The following is a 16433-nucleotide window of genomic DNA, read 5'->3' as shown; positions in this document are numbered from 1 at the left end:
TTTTAAGTAAACAATTGCAATACTGATCTTTGAATTACAGTTGAGGGTCAAAAGTTTACATACACCTTGCAGAATCTGCAAAATGTTAATTATTTTACCAAAATAAGAGGGATCATACAAAATGCATCTTATTTTTTAAGTACTGACCTGAACAAGATATTTCACATAGAAGACTGTGTTGTTACCTGAATGATCCACAGCTGTGTGTGTTTTTTTTATTTTATTTTTTTAATGATAGTTGTTCATGAGTCCCTTGTTTGTCCTGAACAGTTAAACAGCATTTTTGTGCATTTGAACCCTTTCCAAAAATGACTGTATGATTTTGGGATCCATCTTTTCACACTGAGGACAACCGAGGGACTCACATGCAACTATTACAGAAGGTTTAAACGCTCACTGATGCTCCAGAAGGAAAAATGATGCATTAAGAACCAGGGGTGAAAACTTTTGAACAGAATGAAAATGTGTACATTTTTTCTTATTTTGACTAAATATCAATTGTTTTTATTTAGTTCTGTCTTTCAGAAGCTACAGAAGATACATCTTTCCAAGAAGATATAATCTAGTAATGCATTGGGTTTCCTTCTGGAGCATTAGTGAGCATTTAAACCTTCTGTAATAGTTGCATATGAGTCTCTCAGTTGTCCTCAGTGAAAAGATTAATCTCAAAATCATAGTCATTGTTGGAAAGGGTTAAAATGCACAAAAATGCGGAAAGACTAAATAATTTGTGTGACCTGAAAGATTTTTCTAAAGGATAGCAGGCAGTTTAACTGTTCAGGACAAACAAGGGACTCATGAACATTTATCACTAAACAAAAACAAAACACAGCTGTGGATCATTCAGGTAACAACACAGTATTAAGAATCAAGTGTATGTAAACTTTTGAACAGGGTCATTTTTATAAATTCAGCTATTATTTTCTCTTGTGGACTATATGTAATTGTCTTTTTGTGAAATACCTCATTCAGGTCAGTACTAAATAAAAAACATGCATTTTGTATGATCCCTCTTATTTTGGTAAAATAATTTACATTTTGCAGCTTCTGCAAGGTGTATGCAAACTTTTGACCTTAACCGTATATTAGAGTTTAAAAGTGTACATTTATTTTTCCACATGTAGTGTTTTAATGTTTTGTTATGAGTTGACGTCATTCAATCTAACCAAAAGGAAAAAAAAAAAAAAAAAAAACATTAAATGTAAGAAAACACGTTGTTCCCACATAAAAGTTGTTTTGTTACCATTATTACCTGATACTATGAAGCTTCACTTAATGTTTATAAAGAGTATTAAAGGGGTCATCGGACGCAACGTTCACTTTTACATGTTGTTTGAACATTAATGTGTGTTGGCAATGTACACATCTACCTTATAGTGTTAAAAATCCATGCAGTGGATTGAGCCATTCTCAGATGCCTGTGGTGTCACACCGACAGAGGCCGCTCCCACGATAGTTGATTTACATGAGTGTCTTACTTCAGACCCGCCCTAAATCAGCTGTAACAGTCCCATCTCCATTGTTTCGATGCCGAAGCAGGGATGTAAGTTAGACAAGAAGGATGGAGAGACAAACACAGGCGGAGCAGACCGCTGATAGAGCAGAGCTCATTTGCATTTAAAGGAACAATACATCAGAATGAGATGATTTTTGCAAAGCTCATTTTGACAAGGTAAAAAGGGTGTTGTTTTACACTACCATTGAAAATTTGTAACCAAAGCATATTATAAAGAATCATATCAACAAAATGGGCATCCGATGACCCCTTTAAAGGGTATATTTAAGAATTTAAACGAACAATAAGAGTTGTGAGATAATCATGTGATACAACTCAATGTTACATGCACAGTCTAAACTTACAGAGCTGCATTATGCCTTGAGATTGAGACAAACAACAAAATATATTTGTCCAAACAATATAGTAGCCAGTGTTTAATTTCAGTCTCTCACAGTTAAACAAAGGAAATGGATGAAAAACATCATTGACACTGAGCACCAGATGAGCATCTATGTTCCTCGTACACAAATTTCAGAGAACTTTATGCAAAAAATTCTCAGCAGTAGAGGACAAGAGGTTTCCATTGTGAATAATAGAAAATGCATATTTAATCAATGTGTGACTAAGGAACTACGCATGATGTATAATGTGTACACAGCAGTTTACTGACATGTCAAGTTTCTAGAGAAAACATCACTTGTTATATTTTCTTAAATAGTAATATGTGCTAAAATGAAACCCATCGATATCCCTGTATGGGAAATAAAAAGTGCTCTGTTGTGTCCCTAGCCAATAATGTATACATGTACAGTTCAGTTGCGATAAAGGTGATACTGATATTTTTTGCATACCGTAATCTTGCACCAAGACAGATACAGTACTTACGAACCTACTGTCATATTACATCTTCAGGATGTAATTTGCAGTCTTGTAAATATTTTTATTTTCACTGTTTAATGTTCAGGTTATGCACTGATATCAGTATTACATGTACAGTGAAAGGAGCATGTCAGTTATCATATGGATTTGCCAGCTGATAAAACTTCGTATGCACAATATAACCTGCCGTTTTTATTTTAGAATGAGCTACTGGCACATGACTGATATAGATCCCATTTAGAAACCATGAGCTGATTCGCCTGTCGTTGCTGGATTGCACATGATTCATTCATTCGAATTCCTGCAATCACTCAAGTGCTATTTACATAAAAGTGCAGTGCAACTCATGCTATTAAATCACAATACCGTCAACTTAATGACTATGGCAGGAAAAATACATTTCTAAAAAAGATAAAAAAGCAGCATTGATATACATTATGTACAAAGGAACAACAATAATTAATAAATGTAGTGAAAATAATAAAAGATATTGCTATGTTTTTGAACATTATGTACACTTCTGCATGTCAAATAGCGTACACTTTGTCTTTAAACTCAGGCAACCTTTCAGAAAAATGAAGCAGATATGTACGCAATAACAAGCTTGTGTCACAGCATCAGAGATGGCACCGTTAAAATAAAATGCCAGCTAGATACATGATTTTACTTTAAACAAGTCTTTTACTGGTCTATATTGCACAAACACTGCTTTGTTCCTTTAGTGTTAGAGTTTTGCATTGTCTAATGCTGACATTCAAATTTTTTGCTGGACAAATGTCTCAAGTTTGATGATTATCCGAGCTGTACATTCCATTACTCTCATCGCTACTTCTGAAGTATATCTGTCATTGGGAATCTGGGGGAAGGGCAAAAGATCAGGGTAGCGAGTTCTCAGGCTGTCCACACCGTAACCCTCCAGGATGTGTACATCCTTGGCCAGCCCTGTTAGCTGGGTGTTGTACTCCTCTACCTTCTGAGCAAGCGCTGTGGGCTTCACATCTTTGTCTGATTTTCCTCTCACTGCATAATCTGCAGCAATTAATGCAAGCTTTGTTGCCAGGTAGCATTTGAAACACACCCATTCATTGGCATTTTTATGAAGGTCATTTCTTGCAGCAGAAAAGTTGGCTCTTGCTTGCCTCAGCCACCGTCGTGCCTCCACGGGGTTCCCGACGGACTTAAACGATGGTGGTACAAAGAAGCGATTTGAGTGCAATGTGCCTGCATAGCTAGTAAATTGTTCTCGGAAATGCTGCTTTTCCGATTTATGGCTTGTTGCTTCTTGGTTCCATGACGTGTAAAATCGCTGAAATGAGAATTTCTCTGACTGGAATCGACTGGAAGATGCAGAGAAAGGTCTCCTTGATCCTCTATCAGCGGTCTGCTCTGCCTGTGTTTGCCTCTCCATCCTGCTGATCTCATTTTGTAGGTGCTTAAAGACTTCTGTGGCGATATCAAGATTCTCTGCATTTTTGTCAGGGTGCCACTTCAAGTATAAGCGGCGAATAATCTTTTTGCGTTCAGTTTCAGAAAGTTTCCAAGCTTGTTCTATGACTGAGGTAACTTCTTTTAGAATTTCTGGTAACGCATTGAGTTTTATCTTTTTGGGGGATGCCTCTGTTGGAGAAGCCCTGTGATTTTCCTTTCCAGGAAATAACGGAGGGACCATTCTGGCAGAAGGAGAACGACCCTCCGAGGGGCTTGTTGGAGTTGGTGTGCCATCTCGAATATGGGTGCTATCGTCCTGTCTTGAAAATTTATACAGATCAAGAGAACTCACGATTTTGTACTCACTGTACCCAATGTCAATCTGAAAGCACTTGCCGAGGACACTCGGACTTTCGTCTTCCTCTCGTTCGACTTCTTGAACGATGATAGCGTATGTGTACGTTGGCTGGTAAGTGCCTAAAATATCACCTCCCTCTGAATCTACAAGGTAACCGACATATTCTCCGGGGTAAAAGACATTCATGGGGTCCATGAGCAGTAAATGGTGAATCTCTGCAGGTATGGGAGTACCAGGAAGTGGAAGCTCTAGCTTTGAGGGCTCAGTTGTGTCATACTTGACACCAAGGTTGTCCAGCTTCTCTGTTATTCTGTAAATGTCATTGCAACCCAGCATAGCAATAAGATAGGAGGTGTCGGAAATCAGGTTGTCTGTTGCTGACTTGAGGGTCATTGCCAAAGCAAGAAGAAAGTTAATGTCTTTGCTGTCAGAGTGCTGAATGTAGAGATGGATAACAGCTGTTCCGTACCTTTTAAGAAAGGCAAGAGTTTCACTACGGCTGTGGGGAATTGGGCTGCAGCCTTTCACTCGCAATGTTGTCTGTAGTTTCTCAAAGCAAGACACCTTTAAACCCTCGCACAGTGCTTTGCATAAGCGTATTGCTTTCTCCTCATTCACCATGTATGCATTGTCATTCTCGTGTTTCATGATCCGAATCAATCCGGTGATAAACTGCTCTGATGACAGGAGCAATTGAAGCCGTCCCTGCAGGGAGCAAAGGGCACCAAATTGGCACATTTTTGGACAGTCTTCATCAAGTTGCTCCTCCAAGATACTACTCAGAAGCCTGGGCCTCAGTTTCTGAGGAAGCAACATAATCAGCTTCGTGTGAAAGGCATGGTCTTTGCCTAGGTAACACTGGCTCATGTCAACTAGCATCTGAACACCGACATTACCCTGAATTCGGCTCTTGTAGTGCGGTGCATCGTCAAAGACCAACGTGTTTGATTTGGCCAATCGTCCATCATGACTTGGAAGGTAAAATGTCAAATCTCTGAGATTGTCAAGGTCTTTACGGACCTGTACTGGGTCATTCTGGAGACTTTTGAATAGCCCAGAGACGGTTCTTTTCACTGTTCTCATTTCATTTGGGTCAAGCTGCTTGCCTTCTGAAATTCTATAAATCCGAAACAAAACTTCAACATACTGTTTTGTCGAAACAATGTCTTCAGTTCCCAACAGTTTGAACAGTTGGTGAAACGTACCCAGCTCAAGGGGAAGTTTGTACAAGTAGGGTTTGAAGTCAGATTCATTGTCCAAATTAATAACAACCTCCTCTGGTTTAAGAAGTTTCCATCCCTCTTCAACCATGACGAAGGCTACTCCTCGTAACTGACAGTGGAATTCATGTTTTTCTGCATTCAGAAATTCATAAATGCTCCTCAAGACCTTGTTTCGCGTTTTCACTGTGTCATCATCCAAGTTAGTAATACTGCATATGTTTTTGCAATTGCTGATTACCTTTTCCAATGGTGGGTCCACATTGACGTTTAACAAGCTCAAAATAAGATCAAGCTGCTCTTGGCTCGTAAGTGTGTTTCCTTCCTGGTCTTTTATGCTTGTTGGGGTGGCTCTCTCTGGTAGAATAGGACAAGATGTCCACAACAATTGCATGATGTCAGTTTGTCTGAACTTTGGATTTACTTGAGACCCATTGAAGCGAATTAGAGGGATGGTGCCATTCATTTCTTGGTACTGAGAGTGGAGGCGAACAAGCTCGGCTGGTGCACGCTCTGGGCATAGGAATGATATCATTGAGAGATCCTTGAGGAATGCTCCATCAAACAGATCTGTTCTCTCATTGAAAATGTGATTTAGGAGAACATCAACAATGGTCTGAACTTTCTCCTTGGACCAGTTCTCTGTATGAGCTTTGATGCTGATCTCTTTCGCAAACTGTAGAACCTGCTGTTGTGATACAACATATTTTAAGCCGATATTGCGTAGGAATGTTATCCATGAGGGTAAATAGGATGTCCCACTTTTTGGCTTTGAGACCTGCTCAATTTTCTTGAAGAAATCATTGGGAATGAAGGCCTTTTGTGGAAGCATTACCTCAAAGACTTTAACGGTTTGATCGAAGAAGGCTTTGGCAGGTTTCAGTCTATTGGTGGAGTCGTGAATGAAGGACAGACCTTCTAGTTTTTCAAAGAGCTGATCCTTGATGTTGTTTGGCTCCTCCATTGCCAATAACCTCTCCTTCAGATAGATGACATGTTGGATTTTGGCATCATGTGACAAAATGTCAAATTTTGGAATTAAATGATTCAGGTAGACCTCAAGGTCATCAATTGGTGTGACCCCAAGAAAGCTGTAGAGTTCTTTCAGCTGTGGACTGTCAGTGAGAAAGGCTGAGGATGTATTGTGTGCCCACTTTTCAATGTCAGCAGAGGGAATGCTTTTTGTTAGAACATAGCATGCCCCGAAATTTGCAATGCACATGTACCGGCCACTGACAGCTTTGTAACATGGCAAAAGTTTCAGACACTGTACATCATCCTGGGTCAGATTAGTCAAATTGCAGTTGAAGTACAACAACAGTGCTTCAAAGTCTTTGTCAGTCAAACTTGCTGTTTTGAAAGCTGTCATCTGGATCATGTACTCAAGTGCCCGAAGTATGCTGTAAGGATTGTCTATATTTGCTGTATGCTGAGCCAATAGAGGCACGATGGGACTCTCTTTGGCACATATTTTATTCACAGCCAATTGAAAGCATCCTCCCTTCATCAGGGTGTGAAAGACTTTGTCATTCTGTCCATTGGGAAAGATTGCTGCAAAGATTAAGCTCAGGGGTAACAAAACATCATGCTCTGGCACAACCAGTTTGTTTCCTGACACCATAAATTTGATTCCTGGAAGAAGTGCCCAATCTTTCAATATATCCAGAATGGTCTCAAATTTAGGCTTGATCTCTGTCTGGTCATCCTTGGTCGCAAGTTGTTCATTGATGAAGTGCCATGCACTCTTGAGCCAAGATTCAGTAGGAAAATTCTCCTTCCATTTTACAGAGTTTCTCGTTCTGCACTCTCTGGGAAGTACAGATCCCAGGAGATCTCCAAAACTGCTTATGTCGAAGGTCTTTGCCACACCTGCTTTTAGAAGGATGTTACTGTACCTTATGTATAGTGTGTGCATGAAAAGTTCTTTCCTTGATGGAATAAGCTCATGATGAGCGGTCAGAAACTTTGGATGTCTGGAGTCAAAGACTTGCAGAATGTTGTCCATTGTCAACAGAAGTGGCAGCCCCTCTATGTTAATGTCATTTTCCTCCACATCTTTGAAGCAGTAGTCGACGAGTAGTTTCAGACCATGGAAGAGCTTAAAATTGGACTGTTGCAGTCGACATGGTAGCTTTCCAACTTGGCAGGATGTGTCTGGAGATGAGAATGTCAGGAGGAACCTGCGGACATCCTCGGGAGTCACATAGTTGACTGGAATTCCAGCATCTTCCAGGCAGAAATATAGACTGGCTGTCTCATCACAGCTGTGGATTAGGTTGAAGCCAACATCTAGGAGCATGGCCTTCATTCTAAAAACATTTTCTGCCAAAGATTTTCTTGTGGTAATGTTATACTCTGTGTTTTTAAGATGCTGCAACTCATCCTGAAGTAAGTTGTCAAAGAAAGCCTGGCCTTTGGTTGAGGTAGACGTGTTCACCCAGGAGATGTATATTGCAGAGTGCATATCACTGTTATCGATGTGGGGTGCTCTAACAACAGGGAGTAGTCTTTTCAAATCTTCATGGATGCAAAGGTAGATTGCCTTTACCAAACAATACCAATCTGGTTGAATGTCCAGTCTGTTTACAGGAAAGATAGACAAAAATTTTCTCAAAATGTCCCTGACAACATGGACTGGAGTGCCCTGAAATATTGTCATGGTGGGGTCAGGGCCTGGAAAAAGCCGACGTTTCAGTTGAATTAGCAGCTCAACACATGCAGGAGCAATTAGCATTTTCATTAGATTGCTGTTCCAGTCACTCCTGACACCAACTCCATTGTCATCCCTCCACAGATTTCTTCTGGCAGAGTCTAAAGCGAAATGGCCATTCACATGGAAAGGCAGGCCAGTCTCCAGAGAAAGGGGAAGGAAACAGAAGGCTCTATGTGGTTTTTTGTAGTTGTGGCTGGTGCATGCAGCTACACCACCGCGTGGAAAGAGCGTTATGTCTTCATTTTTGTGAGCTGAAATGACACTCTTCGATACCTTCTCCATCTCAGAAAATCCAGATCTGTTACATATCAGCCAGGTAGTCGAATTACCATCTGTGTCTTCTATGTCCATTGTGTAGGTAATCTGTTGCACTGGAATTTGAGGCAACTGTTTTTTCTTGGAGGCACTGTCCAGAACTGAGGCATGAAACTGCTTTCGTTTTAGTCGATCACCGTCTGTGATTTTTGCTGTCACAGAATAGAGCGTTTTCAAATCCCCAGTTCCATTCTCAATTTCACATATGGAAATTTTCTCCATGTGATTCAAAAACATGAGAAGTTCTGCACCATCCATGCGTATTTTATCAAGGAAATTTTGAACCATTCTGTCTGAAGCAGGTGCTGAGCTGATCTCTGAGATTTTGGCCATTTCTGCATTTCGTATGGGAAATCTGAACATTGTGCTGCGCTCCAGCTTGAAGTGATTTCCTAGGTACAAGTTGAGTACATCAGAAAACTGCGATCTGAAGTCTGAATCCAAATCTCTAAACATTCTTCCTGGACTGACAGATGTTGCTCCAGGTGCGTAACGGGCATGTGGATCAAAGATGCAGAGAATGTCATTATTTGAGATAAAAGATGGGCAGTCAGTAATGTGATACACTGAGTTAAACCCAATGCCATATTGCCCAGTTTTTCCAGGGTTTGCTTCTTTGGTGCCCCTTCCGAGATTCTGGATCCCCCTAATATCATCCTCTGTAAAAGGTTGATTGTTGTACACACAGAGTGATGGGCCTTGCATGGGAACCCATTTGTCATCAAAGATTCTGTCAGTTGGGTGGGTCCTGGGATCAAAGACAAAGTATATTTCAGTGGCCTTTGCATCATCTGCATTCTGCAGAAGCTCTTTCAACATCTCTTTTTCTGATGGATAAGCATTGAGGATACTTTTGATTCTGCTGGTGAGCTTCTCCTTCTGCCCAAATTCACTTCCAAGGGTGGTGAAGCAAACATTGGAGGCATATCTTTCCAAGGCTTTGTGACGTTTTGGAACTGTTCCCAATTTTACTGCCACCTCTCTTGGAATATCACCATGGCAGTATTTAACAGTTGTGTCCCTGACTTTAATCCAAGGACAGTCATTATAGCAAAGTGATTTTGATGGCTGTAGCGTGAAATTGCTGTCAGGAAGTAGTATCTCCCCATAGTTGCTTTGGCAGAACTCCTGATTTTTGTCTCGGATCAAGCTCCATATTCCCTCACTAATTATTCTACGAGACAGCTGAAAGTTTTCTTCAGTAAGAGGTTTTCTCCCACATTCGGTTTTTATCAGTTGTAAAACAGCTGCGAATGTTTCAACAGTGAAGCTAGCTTGAACTCCCACATTTTCAAAAAGTTCCCGACAACTATTTCTGTACTTGTTGGGAAGCTGGTAAAGGTATGGAGCAGCATCAAAATTTAAGTGAAATGCCACCTTTGATGGTTCCACATATGTGTTCTCGACTAGAATTGAAGAGAATGTTTTTAGCTCCTCCATGATTTCCTCTTTCGCACCATTTGACTGCAGCAATTCCTCGTGGAGATATTTGTAGCAAGCATTGGTTATGTTCTCTTGATACAGAGTCACACCATCAAAGGATTTTGAGAGCTCTTTCAGTTGGCTGATGACTAATGAAACCGTTGGCTTTTTTATCAATCCAAGAAAGTCTTTCACAGCCAGTGAGATAGGTCCACATCCTCTAAAGGAAGGTGAATTTTCATTGAGAATGGGCTTCATTAAACACACAGTGTCCTGATGGTCTGTTGTAAAAAGCTCTTTTGCTGAGAACATGGTAGATTGGGGGAAATTGTTTCCATGCCATGGAAGTGAAAATCCAGCTGGTTTTGTCAAGAATGGAAGGAATTTGATATTTTGTAATTTGGCAAGATGCTGATTAGCTGCTGGATCTCTAAGTTTTAGTTTCTCATCAATGAGACTGAGGATTATACTGCTCCTGTGGCACGCAAGCGTGTGGTCGTTTTCATTTAGAGCCAGTACAGACTCAGCCCGTTCAATCAAGTCTTCCCAAGACAGGTCATCCTTGACCATACCCAGCTGCACTAATTTCACCAAGCATACTGGATTGACATAGTCTCTTAAACTTCCTTCAGGGAACCTTCCATCTTCACTGTTGTACAGTTTGGCTACTCTGCCTTCAGGATGTATGAGTCGAGATGGCAAAACAAGCTTCTGTGATGGTCCTGAACATGGAATACATGGGGTTTGCCTCAGTATGGATGCAAACTCCTCAAGTTTTTCATTGAGTACGTAATACATCAGAGGGTCACGCAGATCCTTATCAATGTCTTGGATATGGGGAAAGAACACATCTGAGAAAAACTGTGTCTCTGTCAGGGTGTTCTCCATCAATTTTCCTTTACAGCCAGCATCATCAAAGCCTTCCTTGACCCAGTCTGGCAGCTCAACAGCACAGAGATCTTGGGAACCACACTTCCTGAGGTATTTCAAGAATATCTTGAAGGCAGCAGACCCAATGTCTGGTCTGCAAAGCAGAGAGTCATCCAAAAAGCGGACATTCTTGATGGACACCCAGGTTTTTCCATCGGAAAAGACTCTTGCGCGGTCATCATCAACATCTTTGGCTATTTCTTGATAGACCCCTTGACAAATCAGATTGAAATCATCATGGACAACTCCAGGGTCAGGCCAGGCTGCATAGTAGCTGTAGTCCAATAATTCCCCACTTTCGGCCATTGACCTCAGCATGTTAAGTGCGGCCAAGTATGCTTGGACAATCACATGTCTCATAAAAATGGAGTTCCATTGTCCTTTTGTGTCTGTCTTCCAGATTTCCTTGCGATTTGATGTGACAGCAAAGCAGCCGTTTATGTGCACAGGTAAGCCAGTTTTGATTCTCAGTGGTAAGTAGCAGAAAACTTCCCCAATTGGTGTTGCACTTGTCTTCACAGTCCATTTTCTATTTTCTTCTTCGGAAAGAAGCACAGCTACACCTCCACATGGTACCAGGCCGAGGCGTTTTCCACTATCACTCAAGGAGAACTTCAGAGCTTCTGTCACATCCATGCATGAGCAGATAAGCCAGTTTGTATTTTCCACTCCCTTCTGTGGCATGTCATCTGTAAGTCGTTTAGTTTGTGCGCCTTTAGCAGCCATCTCAAAGTAGGACGATGGATCTTCTTCAGAACCTCTGAACAGTGGGGACTGAAGATCAACAATGCGTCTGAAGACATTGTGGTACTCCTCCACTACAATTCTAATGATGCAACCAGACTTGGGGACCTCAGCTGGCACTCTGTTGGTGGCTGCAACTTTTTTCATGACTTTGGCAGCAGATTTCAGAATACTTAGAGGACCATAAGCTGCTCTGGAGGACCACACACTCTTGTTTATTGTGACCACATCCTGTGCAGCAGCAGGGTTTGGCTCCTCACATTTCAAATACTTCAAGACCATTGTTCCAACATGTTGTGTGAAGAGAATGAGCCGGTGTCCACAGATGCTAAATTCATCCACGAGAGAGTAGATATCAGTGGTATTGTAGTAAATACTGCTGATTTCACTTAGAGATGCCTCCTGCTCAGTTCTAAAAGGAAGTCTGAAGAGGGTCCCATCATACTTGTAAGGGGACTCCAGTGACAGAGGAAGCTGACAGTTAAATACATTGATGAAAGGTTTGAACTGATTGGGAAACTTCCGTAGCCGTTTCTGCTGTTTGCTCCAGTTGATTTTGATGCCTGGATTTGACTTGTCTCTGATGTGTTTGCCAATGTGATTGATGTTGGGATCAAACATGATCATGAATTCTCTACTCATGATAATGGGTATGTCTGTCACATGATAAACAGAGTTGAACCCCAGGCCAAATTTGCCCACTTTGTCAGCTTCACATCTTTTCATGGATCCACCCAGCCTGGTTATATTGAGGAAGTCTGTATCAGAGAAAACAGAATTGTTGAAGGACCACAAAGCCGGGCCATGACAAATAATCATGCCAGGGTCAAGCAGATTCTCTCTGATATCAAGGTTCTTTCGCATGTCAATCAGAAAACTACACTCAGTAGCATTTGCGTCGTCAGCATTCTGCAAGAGCTCTTTGAAAATATCCGCAACTGATGGATACTCTTCTAGAATGTTCTTTATTCTCACAGTTAGAGGCTCTCTTTGGCCTGACTGTTCGAAGCCAAGGTTCTCCGGGTTTATTAATCTCGTACTCAAACATGGAACTCTCAACCATTCAGCAGTTTTCATTGGAATGTCATCATGGACAAGAATGATGGGCTCTGAAACATCATCTAGTAAGTCATTCAGATCCTCTACTTTGATGTCACAGTAAGTGCATTCGTGGATAGGTTTCATAACCAGTTTGCTTGGTTCTTTGTGGTAAAGAATGGGGACATGCATGCCAGCATCGACTGATATTTGACTGCTGTATAGCCACCGTAAAATATTGATTAGGAGTAGGACATTGCGTTTGCTTTCTTCTTTTGTCATCTCCTGCTCACTCCTTTTCCTGATTGTTTCGACAACTTCAAACACATGACTGGGAACAACTTCTTCAATAGAGCCACAGAATTTAAAAAGCTTGTTGAATTTTGCAATGGTCTTTGGTAATGAGTACAAGTAAGGCTGGAGGTCCAAATCTGGTATGGGCTTTAAAACTGTGCGTCCAGGGGAAGCAAAGGTTTTCCCTGTCCAAACCCAATCAAAGGGCAGAGACTTCACGGCTTCCCTTGCATCCTCCAAATGAGCTTGCATGAATTCATATATCTCACACAAGATCTGCTGAAACTGATACCAGTCCTCAGTGGTAAATGCTTGGGATCTGTGCCAGTCATTTACTGCTTTCAAATGCTGGAGCACTTGATCAACCTGAGGCTCGAATGACAACTTCAGGGCTTTTTTCATGCCAGCAGAGGTATGTTCCACCAGGGCAACTGAAGAGCCGACAAGCACAGCATGAGAAATATCACACATTTCAGAAAGAGAGGAAATATTGCAGGAATCACCTCTCCATGCAAGTGACTTTGGGTAATTCAGAGGTCTGTCTCTGCAAACGGGTACCCATTTTAATTTTTGCAGGTTTGTCTGAACCTCAGAGGACTTCACCAACTTTGTCTGTTTGTTAAGGATAGTAAGAAGTGTTTTTGCCTTCATTAAAATGGGATCCCAATCTGTGTTGCTATTCCCTTGCAACTCCTCAATTTTTCTGGCAACCTGGAGCACATCCTTTTCACTGAGTTGAACCTCGTTTTTCAGCCCCAGTTGCCTCAGTGAATGAAGGACATCAGGAGATGACGTGTAGTCATCTGGGGGAAACCTAATCTTTTCTTCCATGAAGAAAAGGTTCTGCAAAATCTCTAACTCTGGATCAAAAAAGTCTGTTGGTGAATGAGGCTTTTCTGAAGAGGTATAAATAAACTTCAGTGAAGAAAGCCAACTAATTACTGCCTTGTTTTCATTCTTCAGAAAAGACAAGTGAGTAAGAGCCCAGAGCATGATTTTTGTGACTTCTTCTTTGGTGTAGAATCCTTTCTCAATGTCCTGAATTATCACCTTCAGACATTCAGTGCTTTTCACCTGTTCAATGTTCAACAGCTTTATTAGACGGATGGTTGCCTCATCACTGCAGTCAATGACATTTATGGACATTTTCACATCTAACGGATGCTTGGCAGTATGATGTAATGCTCTGGCTCCTTTCAATAGTGTAAAAAGTGAAGGGTCTGTTTTTGACTTCTGTCCAACTTTGTCAAAGATAGGAAGCTCTTGAATTATGCGTTTCTCTTTTTCTGTAACATCAGTAAGACCAGCTAAAAAGCCTCGGAGGACAACCTTCTGTTTGACAGAGAAAGATGAAACTTGGCTTGCTAATCTCTGGGATGTAGATCTGTCCATAATTTGCAGAAGGGTGCTTGGTGATGACTGGTGAATGTAGTTTTTCAGGAGTGGGTGGTGCAAGCAGGGATCAACTTGCTTCACGATAACACAGCCAAGTTTCTTCATAATTTCAAGTAAGTCTTCTGACGAAGGACCCTCTTCCTCATTTACAAGAACGATGGGTGAAGGAGTTTTTAGGCGCAGTAGTTCTAGAGAATCTACAGTGTCAGTCAGTGGCACATTTGGAATCAAAGGCAAATCTTCAAAGACATTAAGATCATCTGCAAAGTTAATGTATAGATGCTTCCAAATCCTTCTGAGCCAAGATGCTGAAGGATGCTGCTTCTCTTGATCACCAGGGTACCACTGAACTGCAAAATCTCTAGAAGGCCATGCTGTGGTAAGGACTTCTTTAATTAGACGTGCCGATCTCTCTGGGGTTAGCACTTGAACCTGAGTGCAAGGCCTCCCTGAAAGCACAAACAAACACAAAACATGATGCAAGCTGAACTTTGTTATAGATAAAATACACAAATGCATACATGCAGGAAAAACTATATGTAAGCCCTTGGATTTACCTAGATCTGGTCAAACTGATCTGAAGTCATAGACCAACACAGTCTGCTTAAACAAACATGGCTGTGTGTCTACTGTTGTTCTGTGAACAATTTATGCAGAAATGCAGGTAAATCCAAGCCTTCACATATTTTTTCCTGCAACTGTATATTCTATAAGTCAATGTTTTTTCCTGGAGGACCCCCATCGCTGCATGTTTTGCATGTTTTGCTTATCAGACACACCCAGTTTAGTTCTTGCAGTCTGTACTAACAAGCTGATGAGATGAATCAGGTGTGTTAGGTGAGAAAGATATACAAAATGTGCAGGGCTGGGGGTTCCTCCAGAACAGGTTTGAAAAACCTTTCTATAAGACACTTATAGCTTAAAACACTAGAAATACATAATCATGGGTAAAGATCACAGTTGATGAGAAAATTAACTCTTTCCCTGCCAAACACAGAATTTTGAGAGTTTCCATGTTTTCACTGTTATATGCTCGGGATCTTCTGAAGTCCAGAATCCAGAATCTCTCGATCAAAAACCCAAGGCGAGGAAGTCGCAGCAAGCGATCTCATATGTAAGCAGATGCATATGAAAAATAATGTGCATCATCAACAATAAAGAGCATATAAATGGAAACTGCCTAATGTTACAGAGTGAAATGTCAATCCAGGAAGTGTGCAAGCTTTTTGGGTGATGGATCTTTGATTTGATCATCATACTGAATATGATCCAGATGCAGTATTTGACTAAAAAAAAATAGATTTTCTCAGCTTTCTGCTCAAAATGTTGCTTTTTTATGAAACTTAAAGTTTACATCATGTTTAAGTGTTGATAAAAAAAGTGCTTAAAGCAGATTTTTTTGGTTTAAAAGTAGAGGCTCTGTTCTTTATTTTGTTGTATTGCTTTTTCAGCTATTCATAAAACAAAATATTCTAGGGGCCATGAAATTTTAGCAAAAATTATCAAAAATGCTGGTGGTGGCGGGCAATTCTTTAAAAAATACTGGCGGGGAAAGAATTAATGGGGTCATTCCTGATATTCAGCCTTTTGTGTCCACAGTAAAGATCATGATAATTTTCAACAGCATTAATTTAAAAGTTGTCTTTGACATAACTAACACCCTTTGAACTTATTTAAGTTTAATTTAAGCATATTTAAGTTTTTGTTTTTAAAGAATTCTAAACATTTTACACCATTTTTTCTGTCTGTAATAGGTCAGTAATAGTTTTCTATATATTTTCTATATATATTTATATATATAGCTTGCCCCTAAAAATATTGTCCATCCTGTTATATTTGACCACTGGCTCTTTAAATTAAAGTTGGAAAAAGGAAATTACACCATATCAAATGGCTGACATCATTTCACTGGAGGGAAAACAACTGGGGAAGGTGAGTGAGAGCCTGTTTTGTTAATTGTCTTTTTTTACTTCTCTTTCCAATTTGATGTGGTCAACTTTAACATATCCACCTTGTTAAGGGTAATATATATATATATATATATATATATATATAAAACTAAACTGAAATTCATTTTTGTAAAAGTAGCATTCAAATTGAATGCATTCAAACATTCAATTCTTTATTTGCTCAGACTTAGTGTAATGGCTGATTTTATGTCAAAATATCCACTCTGTCAGAAAACCTAACAGGGTGGAC

The 16433-nt window shown here is 40.4% G+C and overlaps 1 protein-coding gene across 2 annotated transcripts in view; it reads right to left on the bottom strand.

Annotated features, from left to right (window-relative positions):
- Positions 1–2081: 2081 nt before the first annotated feature.
- sacs (sacsin molecular chaperone) overlaps positions 2082–16433 on the bottom strand; it is a 32129-nt gene continuing 17777 nt past the window's right edge. For both annotated transcript variants that reach the window (XM_051129032.1, XM_051129033.1), the window contains one exon: positions 2082–14683. In XM_051129032.1, coding sequence (XP_050984989.1) covers positions 3132–14683 — 11552 coding nt within the window. In that variant the 3' untranslated portion in view covers positions 2082–3131. The remainder of the gene's footprint in view (positions 14684–16433) is intronic.

The sequence above is a fragment of the Labeo rohita genome, chromosome 15 (assembly GCF_022985175.1).
Source record: "Labeo rohita strain BAU-BD-2019 chromosome 15, IGBB_LRoh.1.0, whole genome shotgun sequence".
NCBI classification, from domain to species: Eukaryota; Metazoa; Chordata; class Actinopteri; order Cypriniformes; family Cyprinidae; genus Labeo; species Labeo rohita.
Note: the sequence above shows the minus strand (reverse complement) of the source record. Positions and strands in the feature narration are given on the sequence as shown.